General features: G+C 36.5%; 2 protein-coding genes across 2 annotated transcripts; both read right to left on the bottom strand.

Moving 5' to 3' along the window:
- Positions 1–4,415: 4,415 nt before the first annotated feature.
- Positions 4,416–7,645, bottom strand: LOC148657847 (olfactory receptor 51E1-like). The gene is made up of 2 exons (XM_088638291.1): positions 6,676–7,645; positions 4,416–4,708 (listed from the first exon to the last, which is right to left on the bottom strand). The coding sequence occupies exons 1-2, from the start codon at positions 7,643–7,645 to the stop codon at positions 4,416–4,418; spliced, it is 1,263 nt and encodes a 420-aa protein (XP_088494417.1).
- A 5,496-nt stretch (positions 7,646–13,141) lies between these two features.
- Positions 13,142–14,197, bottom strand: LOC148657846 (olfactory receptor 52D1-like). The gene has a single exon (XM_088641885.1). The coding sequence runs from the start codon at positions 14,195–14,197 to the stop codon at positions 13,208–13,210; it is 990 nt and encodes a 329-aa protein (XP_088498011.1). The 3' UTR covers positions 13,142–13,207.

The raw sequence follows: 14,197 nt of genomic DNA, 5'->3' as shown, positions 1-14,197 counted from the left end.
CCAGCTGTCCAGAATTTACCTATAAACAATTAGGGTAGAATTGTATAGTGAAAGCGCAGTTATAAAATTATTAAGAGAACAACAACAATATTAAGGTTAGGTATAAGAAAACGTTTTCATAAATTTCAAACTATTCTACAAAACAACGTGTCCCAATCAGTTCCTCAATTAGTAGGGTAATTTCCAAGCATTATGTTCTTACTACCTCTATGTTACTACCTAACATATCTAGATCATTTATTTATGTTGAATATCTGTCATTCATGAATGTTGTATATCTTTGACAGTTCAACACTATGTATTCATATTTTTTGTAAACATCAGTGGTTCAAAAATACATAGTATAAATGCTGGACTCACCTTTAGAACTGAGGCCAACAGAAATCCTTCTCTGATAACTACACTGTAGCTCCTTCTTCTGTATTTTATACTGTTTTCTCTCGCTGGGGGAATAATGCATGAATTCTATTCTGAGGATGTCCTAGAGGAAATTAGTTAATTAGTGCTCAGATTAAGGCATTGGGTTTATGTTATTGATGAAAACCAAGACTTATTAAAAGATAATACTTTAAATTGCTGAGTCAGTACTAGGAAATGAAAAATAGTCTGTTTTGTGCCTCCATAAATCATCATTAAAACAAAACATTTACAAAGGGTCCATTCAGGAATGTTGTATACTAAGTTTTAGAAAAGATGTGGAGAATAAATATTGAAAGCTTGAAATATCATAAATAATCAAAAAAAATTGCGCTTCACCAACACCTAACCGGATTTTAGCTGAAGCCCATCTTCTCCCTCTCAGTGCATTAGATTATTACTCTGCTTCCCACTTCCCATTCTTCCCTGCCTTGATCCCTTCCTCTCCAGCTCTTAGCACATCTGTTCCCCAGGGCTCTCCAGCCACTTCAGTCTCAGGTGCATTAACACAACTTGCCTTCACGGCGAAACCTCTCCAACCTCTGCCCAGGTAAGTACACTGCACTAATCCTGCACTCTCTTAAACAATGAAACGCATGATGTGTGCCTGTCTAAAAGTTACTGTTGTTTTGTGTAAGCAATGGAATATTGTTTTTTGCTAATAGTCATGTAAGTCACATTGCGCAAAACAAAACATGGAAAGCTTCAGCACATATGACACAAAGTATATTAAAATAATGAGAACACTAAAACACAAGAAATTACTTTTATTCACATTAAGAGAAAATTCTCAGGTTACAATGAGACCTTTAAAGAGCTTTTACAGCAATTTGTCTGCTCTCTTACAACCTCAAAAGTCAGAGAGAATTTAAATTACAAGGAACCTGATAGGATAATATTCACATATCCTTTTAAGAATATTTATGGTATAATTAAACACATTTTCACTAGACTATGAACCCGACAGCTGACATAAACACATACAGTATACTTAAATGGTAAACAAAAAGATAATTATTTCTTGAGAAATATATAATAAAATACATGAATGAAAATTAGGTCCAGTGGCTCCCACTAGTTTCCAACTAATTTTCAGACTCTAAATTATAACTTACACTATTAATGTGTCCTGTAAAACCAAAATTGTTCCTGGTTTTAAGAGGACTCCCTTAACTTCATTACACCTGTCCATCCTTTAGAATTCATTTGATTATAGCATATTTTCAGTCTTGTGGATAGTGTAAAACAGGACATTATGTTTTATTAAGAACATTAATATGGACACACTGTCTCATATTTTTGTAGAGTTTAGTCAATAAGAGCTTAAGTGCCATCTCTATCACTCACAATACTCCTGAATGAGGATAGTTTGCAAAAGACAGATGACCAAGTCATTTATGTATCTTTCCTGCTTTTGATAGGGTGCAGAACTGCTTTGGTTGAAGACAGGTTGGTTATTTTGTGATAAGGTTTTGTAACTCCAACAACAGTCTTAATTCGGATGCAAAAGAACATTTTTATTATCCTCTTTCTTATTTCCAGCAGTTTAATCCCATACAGTATATGATTGGATTGAAAAGAGGGGGTGACAAAAAATAATTTATTGACATGATAATATGTAGAACATTGGAAACATTTCACAGGTCAAAATGCTGATGAGTAACTTCGAAGCAGGTGGTGATCCATTTGCTGCTAAACTGCACAAGAAAAGGTACATGGGCTCCCGAAGACTTTTCTCTCTATAGATTAATGTTATGAGAGCTACATTTAGGACAATTATAATTACATACAACAGCAACGAAATCACAAAATACAAATATTTAATCCTTCCTATCTCACCATATGCAGTTAAAGTAAATGAAGTAATCTGAGATGAGTTGTCCATACTCTCCTCTTCAGACCAGTACCTTAGAACAACAAAGCAGACCATTAACATTTTGATAGGTGCAAATGTTACTAACTCTGCTGACCTGTTACTTACATTTCCACATAGATCTGAATAACATTTCACTCTATGTATTTAATTTAAATCATGAAATCTGGGAAGAGCTGTTCTGGCCAGTACTCTGTAACGGTAATGCATATCGTTAACTTTTCTCTATACCATTTTGATAAGGTGCAGACAATACTTACTCTATTGACCTCTTGGATTTCCACATACTGTAGAATACACCATCATGAAAAAGCACACATTTGCCACATATGATCTTGGTACACCAACGCTGCTTATTTTTCATGAAAATTATAGTCGAAACAGATGCGTGTGTGCTGGCTATCGTATTAAACCTTTTTTTTTCTTCGTAATTTTACCATTTGTACACTATAAAAAGAAAAATATGAATGAATGAAAAACTATACCCTAGTGAAATATATACTGTATATATCTTAGAAAGGAAATATAAGGCTTACATATAAGGCTGTATAATGTTTATTACAAACCAAAGTTATATTAGTTACATTAGTTCCTCTGAAAAAGTGAAGTGAAAAATATACCTTAACAACTGTGACATAAAATGCTGAACCAAATGAGACAAATTACATTGTCAGTCTGTTACTTTATTTGGAGCTCACATTTGAAAAGCTTCTTAACTTTCATTTAAAAAGCCAGTTTCACTCAATATCTCTTGTGACGCCAAAAAAACTATATACTGAATATATACTATAATTACGTGTTCATAGCAATCATCAATAACAAAAATACCTTGAAAAGTCTTCTCATGAAGAGCGGCGTATGAAGGGTCTGTTACAATAACAGCAAGCGTCTTCCCCCTGCTTTATAGTCTGTTCTTATGCTTGAGGAAAAATCTATATTCAGGATTTCCTTGAGGAAATTAACTGGTAGTTAATTTGTGTTTGTTAAGAACCAGTAGCTTTGTTTTTTACAAAACAAAATGTAACTGGAAACTAATCCGTAGGGATCATTAATGAAATTGCTTTAACTATTGTAATGTGGGTGTAACGAACAGTTCTTTCCGGACCCTATGCGGACGACACAGTCCGACGGAGTGGGGAAACACTGGGGAAACGTCATGCAGGAAAACGGGGCTGAAGACAAGGGGGCGTGTCCAAGGTGCGCTGGTGCACGGGGGAGGTGTGGCCGAGGCGAACAATCCAAGAGTAATCCTTAGGGAAAATCCAAAACACACGAGTAAGTCCAAAACCAGGAGATCCATCAAAACACGACGTTAAAACCACGAAGGCCGGGTCGGAACCGGCGGACGGGGAACAGGAACGGGAACCGAGGTTAAAACCTTAATGGGACCAGGCGCTTCCTGGTCCCGGACTCGCACGATATGGAAATCAGATGCAGAGCCCGGAAGAGCGTCAGCGCCTGGCTTTTAAGGTGGGCAGGGAATGGGAAACAGGTGCAGAGAATGAAGTCTTTAGTGAAAGGGCTGGAGCACCCTTAAGGAGGGGGGACTATAGTCGTGACAGTGGGTAATAAACACGCAGAAGAGTGGTAATGGAAGTGCTATTTTATTAGTCAGAATGGTACAGTTTCACTATCCTTGTAAAGACTGTTCTCACCAGCCAATAAGAAGAAACCTGTAAGACACGGTGAAGATGTGGAGTCCTGACTATCCCTGGCCAAGCAGGTCAGGGTGGACACCTGAAACCACAGACCAGGATGGGGAAACATGGGGCAGCCACACACATACTTTTTTTCCTAACACAATAACCTTTATTTCACAAAAAAACATTTCGCAATAAGTACACGCCCTGACAAATGATCAAACTCACATCAAACAAACTTTCTAAATCAGGTGATTGTCCATTCAATCAGGTGATTGTTCAGGTCCCTTGCTTGGGCTGAATTGAAGGCTCCTCCCCCCCCCCCCATTTGCTGAGCTGTACTCCTCTCCAGTTATTTCTGGAGCTGTGCAGCTTCCTTCGTTTCCTTGGCCGCCTTCCATCTGCAGTAGGACAGCGCCAGGGTTCCAGTCATCTCTTTCACTGCTTCCCACCATTCCACTACCCAGCTCTAGCTGCAGTTCATGTCAGCCCAGCTCTCGAAGTTTTCCCTGAATAGTGCCTTGAAGCAGTCTTCCTCCAGCACCTCCCGGTTCAGCTTCCAGTACCCACGGACACAGTCGTGGTCGGAATAGTACACAGGGGACACAGCTGCGGACTCCAGGGAGCAGGTCATGCGCTCGAAGATGTAGTCCAGGCGACTGCACACTCCCCTGGAGTTTTTCCGAGTTCTCCAAGTTGTTCCCGCGTCGCTTGGCTAAAACCACTGAAGCCGTACACCTGGGAGGATTGCTTGAGCCACGACTCCAGCTCTGCCGAACTTAATAATTTAAGAACTTAATAGCTTAATAAAAGTTTAATAATTGTAAACCTGCATTTTTTTGTTAAGGGGATGAAGGTGTTTTCAAAATACTTAAATATTTTTATTCAGGACAAAATATATCTATTGATTCATAAATGTTTGAAAAATATATGAGTCACGAGTCATTGTGGAAATAAAACAAGGATAATAGGTCTCACATTATTATTTTACTCTTCTTTTAAAATACAGTAACAATAAACAGAACAATTACAATAAACAACTTCAATAGCTTTTCTAAACATGTACTGTAGTACTTGAACACATGAATGAATTTCCTCAATTCTCAAATCTCAGTTAAAGTGAAACAATTAAAACCAAAAAAAAACATCTTATTTACAGAAATTGTATATACAGAAAGGTTTTTCCACACGATGGAAATTTTGTCTTTCACTGGAAGAAAGGTGAATTTCAATATTACCTAACTGATCAAAATACAAATATTGTAAATGGTATCACTTCCCTGTGTTTTAGATATGCGTCTTTGATTATAAGGGACAGGGGAGATGAGTCATCAAACCAAGGCAATTTCAACACAGATTTTTAAAGTTGTATTTTTCTGCTTTCTTCCTCCTTAGGATAGATTGCATACTAGAATAATTCCAATAAAATTTTGATTTTGTCATCACTGATTGTTTAGATCCTGATATTCTTGTATTTTAGTGTCCAGTCGAGGACAGTCTGACCTATCCACAGGGAATTCCACATTTATACTGGACTTCCCCATAGGCACTGCATGCAGTATTTCTTTTTGGCCTTTTAATTACAGTATGTACTTAATTAATTAAACTTTCTCCTGTTTTCCATAATCATAAACTTCATTTTCTCCAAATTGAAGAAATAGAGGCACTCACATTCTAGCAAGGATATTCACTCATTCTGGGGTTTGCAATCTCTTATGGTACTGTATAGCTACATTGTGCAGTGTGTGCATAGGAAAATTCAAAAGACTATTGTGACAAAGCATTAAACCATGAAAATCAAAATATCTAAGCATGGATATCAATGAATAATGCTAAAGTTAGAAAATGAAATATTTGGTAAAAATATCTGATCATAGACTCTCATGGCTTAAATATTGCTTATTTTAGGAACATTTCTAACTTACAGTACATTCTGTCCTGTCAAAGACCACAGTGATCATTAAAGAATTTGTACATTCTTCAATGTAAACATCTCTGCTTATTTGTTCATTTCTGAAAGAAAGCCTGACCTAGTGAAAAAAAAAACATGCTGAAAAATCCAGTATGTTCTAAATTCTGTTTAGTTTTACTTTTTAGTTTCAAGATTTTGTTCTGGACTTTTAAGACAATTAAGACAACCTCTTCCATTTACATTTGAGACCAAAAAATAACAGTCTGTCTGTTTCTTTTACAAATGTGACCATAGAACACTTTTAGATATTGGTACATTATCATTGCTAATTATAATTATGTTAATTATAATTATTACTATTACAAAATATGTAGCTATTTTTATTACCTTCTATTATATTTTATACAACTTTTCAAATTAAAAATCCAGTCATGTAGAGATTAATCAAATTTTAATGAGCAAGTGGCTACATCATTCAACATCAAGGTACATCAGGGCAAGCTATCTGAATCAAACTGTTTAATTCTTGGACTAATATTTCTGATAAGTTCCTTACTATCAGATAGATGTAAAAAAAAAGTCAGGATACCAACCTTGGAATCACACATCTGCTACAAACTGAATTAATTTTTAAAGGAGAATGTTGAACTATACCTTCTTCTCTTAAGATTGCAAAGATTAAAGTTCATATTTAAGTCACATTTGCTCTTTAGCTATAGTACTCTTTAAGAACATTTAAAAATGAAAAGATAACTTACTCATTAATATTATCTTCCTGCTTTGGGAAGAGATAAAGGATACCTACTAAGTCATTTACTTAGTATAAGACAAACTCATTATTTTCTGCTCCCTTTCCATAACTCCTTCAAGAGAGTTAATTTTAATGCTGTGGAACATTTTTATTATCCTCTTTCTTACCTCCTGCAGTTTGATCCCATATATGATGGGATTTAAAAGAGGTGGAAGCAAGAGGAAATCAATGGAAACAACAACACGAACAACATTAGGAATCTTACTCACGTCAAAACGCTGATAAACCAATTCAAAGCAGGTTATAAGGCTGTAGTTCATGAAGGTCAACAGATGAGGGGTACAGGTCTGCAGCGCTTTAGCTTGAGCTTCTTTTGAAGCTTTCTTGCACACTAGAAGGATTCTGAGGTATGAATATGAAACCAGAAGAAATGATGACCCAACAAAAACTGTTGTGGCAAACAAACCATAGCCACTGTTCACAGACACATCCACACACGAATGTCTGACAACTGACCAGTTGTCACAATAAACCTTTTGTATGACTGACCCACACAGTGGGAGCCTAATAGTTAAAGATATAAGTACAGAGAAAATGCAAAGGGACCACATATATATAAACACTAAAAGCTGAGTCACCTTTGATGGAGTCATGATGCTGTTATATCTCAGTGGATGACATATAGACACATATCGGTCATACGCCATCAAGGCCAAAATTAAATATTCGAAGCCTACATAGAAGTGAATGCAAAATATTTGAATGTAACAAGCAATCCTAGATATGGATGGAGTGTCAGACAGAATGTTAGCCATGCATTTTGGATAAAACGCACAACTACCGTATAGCCCATTCAGAGACAAGCTACAAATAAATATATACATGGGTTCATGGAGTTTCCTTTCCCTGATGATTACTGTTATCAGAATGACATTTGCAAAGAGTATTGAAAGAAAGGCCAATAGAGTAGCTGTGAAATACAAATATCTAATACTCCCACTGTTGTCATATGCTGTCAGGAAGAATACTGTCACATAGGAAGTGTTTTGCATTGTAATTGTCCTCTGCTTCAGCATAAGGTACCTAGAATCAGAAAAGTGTGAAAACAGAGACCCCATCTTGGTATCAATTTTTTCTTACAAATCAATCATCTCACCATTTTCAGCTTTATCAATTCCCTTATCGTTTTGATAAAATGTATACTTTGAGCTATTTTGAATTATACAAAATTATATCTTTTTTATTATTTTATTCATGTCATTAGCCTTGCATTATTATTACAGAAAAAAATAGATTATTAAATACCCTACAATTATTATTAGATTATCAAATTCCCTACAATTTCTAGTAAAACATAAGTTTTGGGCCCTAAGCAATATACTGTACACATTTTATAATAATAGTGGTAGAAGTAGTTATAATAATTAATCTAATATGTATAACAAGTCTTTATCGTTTAACATAGCGAGTCACATTTAACATTATTAATCACATACCTTAAAAATCTTCTCATGAGCTGTGGCCAAACAGCACCTTCTTCCCTGTTTTATACTGGATTCTCCTGCTTGGGGAATATCTTCTGCTCTGTTGTTTTCCTTGTGGAAATCACTTAATTGCTGATGACCTTACGTCTTTGTCCTTATCTTGTTAATGAAAACAGAAAGACAAAACAAAATAACTCTGTGTAACAGTGAGAAGTGTAAACTGGACAGAAAATACACCATAGGGATCTTCTGTGCACTTCAATTCCTTTGATATTGAGCTCATTTGTAAAGATTAAAATGTCACGTGCAGGTATGTCCTTAGCGGTTTTATTGATAAAATAATATTACACTTATGAAACATCATCAAACCACATCAATTATACTGTTTAACCAGAATTGAACTTAGTGAAGTACTGGATATTAGTTCAATGATTTTGCTAATTTACAACTCTCCTTCAGGACAGGGGCACTTTCTCTGCATGGACTTTTATGTTCTTCCAGTGTTCCTGTGTGTTTTACCAGGTGCTCCAGTTTTCACCCATATTCCAAAACTCATGCCAATAATTTTTGATTGGCTGCTTCATACTGTTGTTTGTTCTCTGGCATTGTGATAGTCAGAATTTCCCAACAAACTCTGGGCTACTGCAACATTCACTGGGAATAGAGGCTTTCTGATATTGAAAGCACGGTGTATACTTTTGACTTGTTCAGGGCATACATGTTGACCTAGAGATGAAAACCTTAACATTCAAAACAACAGGGTTGCTATTTAGATCTGTCTACACTAGGTTTTATTCAAACAAGCTAAGGGCCTCTATGTCTTCAAAAACCTGACCTGTTGCTATAATAAAGTTCTAAGAAATTTTGAGGATATTACAGGTACGCTGATTTAGAAAAGCTAACAGAGCAAGGAACAAGCAAGTATTTCCATTGGGCTGATTTGTTGCTTAACACATTTACATTTTCTCAAGGTTTAGTTTAATAAATATTTCAAGATAATTACAAAATAGTTAAAGTAAAATACAACAGAAGGAAAATGACAAAATAGAACTATTTAATCCATGTGGATTTCTTATTGGTGGATTTACATTAATTTGTGAACAAGTCGACATGGCAACTAACTGCATTTTTTTTGCTATTCATATTTTGCAGATAATTGACAATTTATTTGTCAAACATGTAATTACCAGTAGATCCTGTGTAGATCAATTCTATAGTTCAGACATCCTATGTAATCAAGGAAGCATTGGGAATTCTCTGTAGCATCAAGGCTTATTCAAGTACAGTAATTAAGTTTGCTGCTCCCTTGCCAGTCCCTCTCTCCTTCATCTCACTGGTGCTTGATACAGAGAGGCCATTCCATTTGGTTCACAATTAAGGTGTTTTTCTAGCTGATAGAGTGTCCTGATAAGGAACAACTCCCAAAGCTGAGACACATCAGCCACCCTAATGAATGGTCATCTCTGGCGCCTTACTGTCTGAGATTCCAAGGGAGAGTCTTATTCAAAGTTGTTTACAACTCTAAGGTCAGAGGGCATTGTTACTCATCATCAGCCAATCAGGAACTGGTAGGGCAGGTTAACCCCACGTGGGTCTCGAATGCCCATGAAACTTTCAACCAATGAACAGCCGTAGTTCCACCAGGTAAAACAGGCAACACAGAGCGCCTCCGTGCGCCTTCTGGACATTCTCAACTCAGCTCCTCCTGGACATCCTCAGACTCAGCTCGGACAATCACGTAACGGTCAGTGTGTCCAAGTGCAGGACTTTCCTTTGTTCTAAGAGTCGAGAATGGAGGTTTCCAGCGCGTAACCAAAGGATCCACCTGAGGTTAGCATCAGCAGCAAGCCTCGTGAACCCACCGCGAAAGCTCACCTGATCACCAAGTGAACTACGGTCGGAGCTGTGGACAGCTGAATCTAAGTATTCAGAACTAGCGCTACATCACGAACGAACCGGTCTTCGTTCTGTCTAAACAATGTGACTTGCTTGGACCCACAAATTACTTTTCTCATGTGCACAACTCTGTTAGTAAGCCAGAACTAACTAGCCAGTCTTCAGAGAGCCCACTGCTAGAGCATCGCAGCAGGAATCTCTCCCACTTTTTGGAAGCCACAACAGCACTGCCTGGCACCGAGCCAGAGAGCGCCGATTGGACACAAGCCTGCCACTGCTTCTTTGTGTCCGCAGGAGATCTGAATCCACACAGATTGGATGGGTATTCAACATTCTGCATTACAGCTCGAGAATTCAATTGTTACCTCAACCTGAGTTGATATCAATTTAATTCCTATGAGTGATAAACAGTACTTGCTTTTGAGTATCTAGTGTAGAAGTTGTAACCAAGTGCATTTACGAAGCGGTCTAAATGAATGATATACTGAATATATGTCCCTCTTGGTTTGTAACTCTTCGTGATTGAGTATATACCTTTTGTACTCTGCTAACTCTCACTATAAGATCTGTTATGTTTATATGCACATTTTATGCATTAATAAATGTATTCTCGTGTAATAGTATCCGTGTGTGTGCGTTGTTTGAGTTATCCTGCAAGGTTGATTCTAATAGCCATCAAAGAATCATTTTGTGACTTAATGCTACAATTAATAATTGTCCCAGTCAAGCACAAAACCCCTACATTTATTGGTGCCCCGTGAGAGGATGCCTACATCTCCATCTCATTTCCAGAGTCAAAATAGTTTAAAAATAGCTATATTTCTGTCAGTACCAAAAGAAGAGGTGCAGGATATGAAAAATCAAGGGATCATGTTGACATACAGTATTTCTGAATTTTATCCAAAGCTGTTAGTCTCTGTTTTGCTGGACATATTACGTGCAATCATGGTAAAGGGTTCTATTGAGGATTTTAATATTGCTGCTCAATCCCCATTACTGCAAAAACATAAAGGTTCCTCTCTTTGTATGAGCTACCATCCAATTTAATTAATTTATACAAATGCCAAACTATTAGCTTTGATTATTTCAAGTTAAGTGAAGTTTGTACATACAGTAGGTCTGCGTTAGTTCTCCATAATCAGAAGTGTTTTATGGGTTGTCTGGCTTGTGATAATGTTTAGCAATGAAGGCTCAACTACTGATATAGTCTCCCCATGTAACCTTATGCAATTAATAAGAAGACTTTTGATCCTTGTCTGGATTTTTTATAATATGGATTATATATGTGTGGAATTAGGTTGCTTTACTCTAATTAAAATATGTTTCTTAGAATTCAGATTATACTGCAAATTCTATTGTCTTCTATAAACTCTCAAAATCTGCACTATGTCTTCTCCTGGATAAGACTTAGAGGAAATTCCTTAATTTAAACATTTAACTTTTTATTATAGTGGCATAATGTACAAGACATTGTGTATGTTGTAACACAAATAAGTTCTGGATCCCGAGATGAAGTTAAACAGATGAGTTTTATTGCATGCAAGAAACAAAAAAACCGAAGTATTGTTCAAAGTGCTGGTACGAAACTTCCAGTTTATATAGCCCCTTTCTGCTGCTTCTGACGTAGCTCATTATTATGGTAATGAGGGGAGGTCACGGTGTTCGGACAGTTCACAGACTTTGGCCAAATGGTCAGTGTTGGGTTTCCTTCCTTGAGAAGGGGGTATCTGCAATCCTTATCTGTAATCCCCCTTTCCTTACATAACTCTAAACCTGGAATGTCTGGTGTCACAAGAAGTCCAGTCCTTGTGCAGAAAGGAATCAGTTAACCCCTTCTACACATCATATATCTTTCTTCATGTAGAATAGTGTAAAATTCAGTTAATACACAATAAATATGTTCCTTCTCTGGTAGATGAGCCTCTTGTATGTAGCAGTTTAATTGTAGCTTATACAGTAAGTGGCACAGCTGCTTGGCTGTCATTACAGAGGAAACAATCAGAGGACTAGGGGAAGCATACAGTATGTTCTTGTTTTGCTACCTCTAGCTTTTGTGCCACATTAAAAAAAAGGTGCTGTGTTCTCTCTTTGCACTGTTTTTATTGCTGCCTTTCCCTTTGTACCTAAAAAAATTAGGTGTCAAATAACATTAATACCCTGTAATTTAATATCTTCACAACCGGACATTTGTTATAGTAAATAGTTATCAATAATTCGTGAAAGTCAGTGAATGAGGGGCGCTGGTTTGTAGAGCTTTAGATCAAGTTTCCTTTAAAGTCTTCAGACTCGCTGCCAGGGTCCTGATGTAAGAGTAGGAAACGACATGTAATAATTCAATGATGCAACCATTATGCAATCATAACCAATATTTTATGATTGGACAGTAGTATAGGCTTGATTCCAGATGTAATTATTTCATTGTATTAATCAAATCAAATCAAAGTTTATTTATCAAATGCACAACAATACAGCATGAAGCAGTAGTTGCAGGCAATGAAACGTCTTTTCTGCGAGCTCACAAAAATCACAAGAAGACAAAAATCACAAAAATCACAAAATAAAGGTTTCATCACAAAATTAATGTTACATACATTGTAAAGACATTGTAAATGGATTTTACAATTTGCTTCTTTGGTTATTGAACCAATATGCTTGGGGAATATTTGACATTTTATCTTGGAGTTGTAATCAGAGGTTAAACGTGGACATTGAATCATAAATAACACTTAAACAAAAGGATTGTCCATGATCATGTTTTAAATACAGTTAACATTAAAAAGTTATCGTTCATTACTTGTCAAAAAAAAAATCCACACATGCATCGTCACAAAATCATTAAAAATTTCCCTTCAGGACAAAAACACTTACCCCTGATAGAAAATAACCACTTGGAACATAATCCATTTGTATTAAATCATAATTTACTGCACATAACACACAAATGCAGGCATACAGCCTGAACAAAAAAAATCCTGTCCACAGCACTTCACTGTGCCATATCACTGTATTTTTCAGCATGCCAAATTTAGCTTTTCATTGGCAAAGATTATCATAAAGTGACTATTGTGGTGTGTTACATGTTAGTGAAATGGTGACTTCTTTTAAACTGTTTAAAGAAGGTCATTGCCCTTGACCTCAATTCTGGAGGTGGGGGGTGGATATTTATACTACTTTATAAGAAGAGCAGAATTTCCTGTATAAAGTCATAATGACATTTATTATTTACTAAGTCATTTACTTAGTATCAGACAGACTCATTATTTTCTGCTCCCTTTCCATAACTCCTGCAAGAGAGTTAATTTTAATGCTGTGGAACATTTTTATTATCCTCTTTCTTACCTCCTGCAGTTTGATCCCATATATGATGGGATTCAAAAGAGGTGGAAGCAAGAGGAAATCAATGGAAATAACAACACGAACAACATTAGGAATATTACTCAAGTCAAAACGCTGATAAACAAATTCAAAGCAGGTTATAAGGCTGTAGTTCATGAAGGTCAACAGATGAGGGGTACAGGTCTGCAGCGCTTTAGCTTGAGCTTCTTTTGAAGCTTTCTTGCACACTAGAAGGATTCTGAGATAAGAGTATGAAACCAGAAGAAATGATGACCCAGCAAACACTGTTGTGACAAACAAACCATAGCCACTGTTCACAGACACATCCACACACGAATGTCTGACAACCGACCAGTTGTCACAATAAACCTTGTGTATGACTGACCCACACAGTGGGAGCCTAATAGTTAAAGATATAAGTACAGAGAAAATGCAAAGGGACCACATATATATAAACACTAAAAGCTGAGTCACCTTTGATGGGGTCATGATGCTGTTATATCTCAGTGGATGACATATAGACACATATCGGTCATACGCCATCAGGGCCAAAATTAAATATTCAAAGCCTACATAGAAGTGAATGCAAAATATTTGAATGTAACAAGCAATCCTAGATATGGACGGGGAGTCTGACAGAATGTTAGCCATGCATTTTGGATAAAACGCACAACTACCGTATAGCCCATTCAGAGACAAGCTACAAATAAATATATACATGGGTTCATGGAGTTTCCTTTCCCTGATGATTACTGTTATCAGAATGACATTTGCAAAGAGTATTGAAAGAAAGGCCAATAGAGTAGCTGTGAAATACAAATATCTAATACCCCCACTGTTGTCATATGCTGTCAGGAAGAATATTGTCACGTAGGAAGTGTTTTGCAT

The sequence above is a fragment of the Lepisosteus platostomus genome, chromosome 7 (genome assembly GCF_059453375.1).
Source record: "Lepisosteus platostomus isolate fLepPlt1 chromosome 7, fLepPlt1.hap1, whole genome shotgun sequence".
Lineage (NCBI taxonomy): Eukaryota > Metazoa > Chordata > Actinopteri > Semionotiformes > Lepisosteidae > Lepisosteus > Lepisosteus platostomus.
The sequence above is the reverse complement of the archived record's forward strand: the minus strand, read 5'-3'. Positions and strand labels throughout refer to the sequence as shown.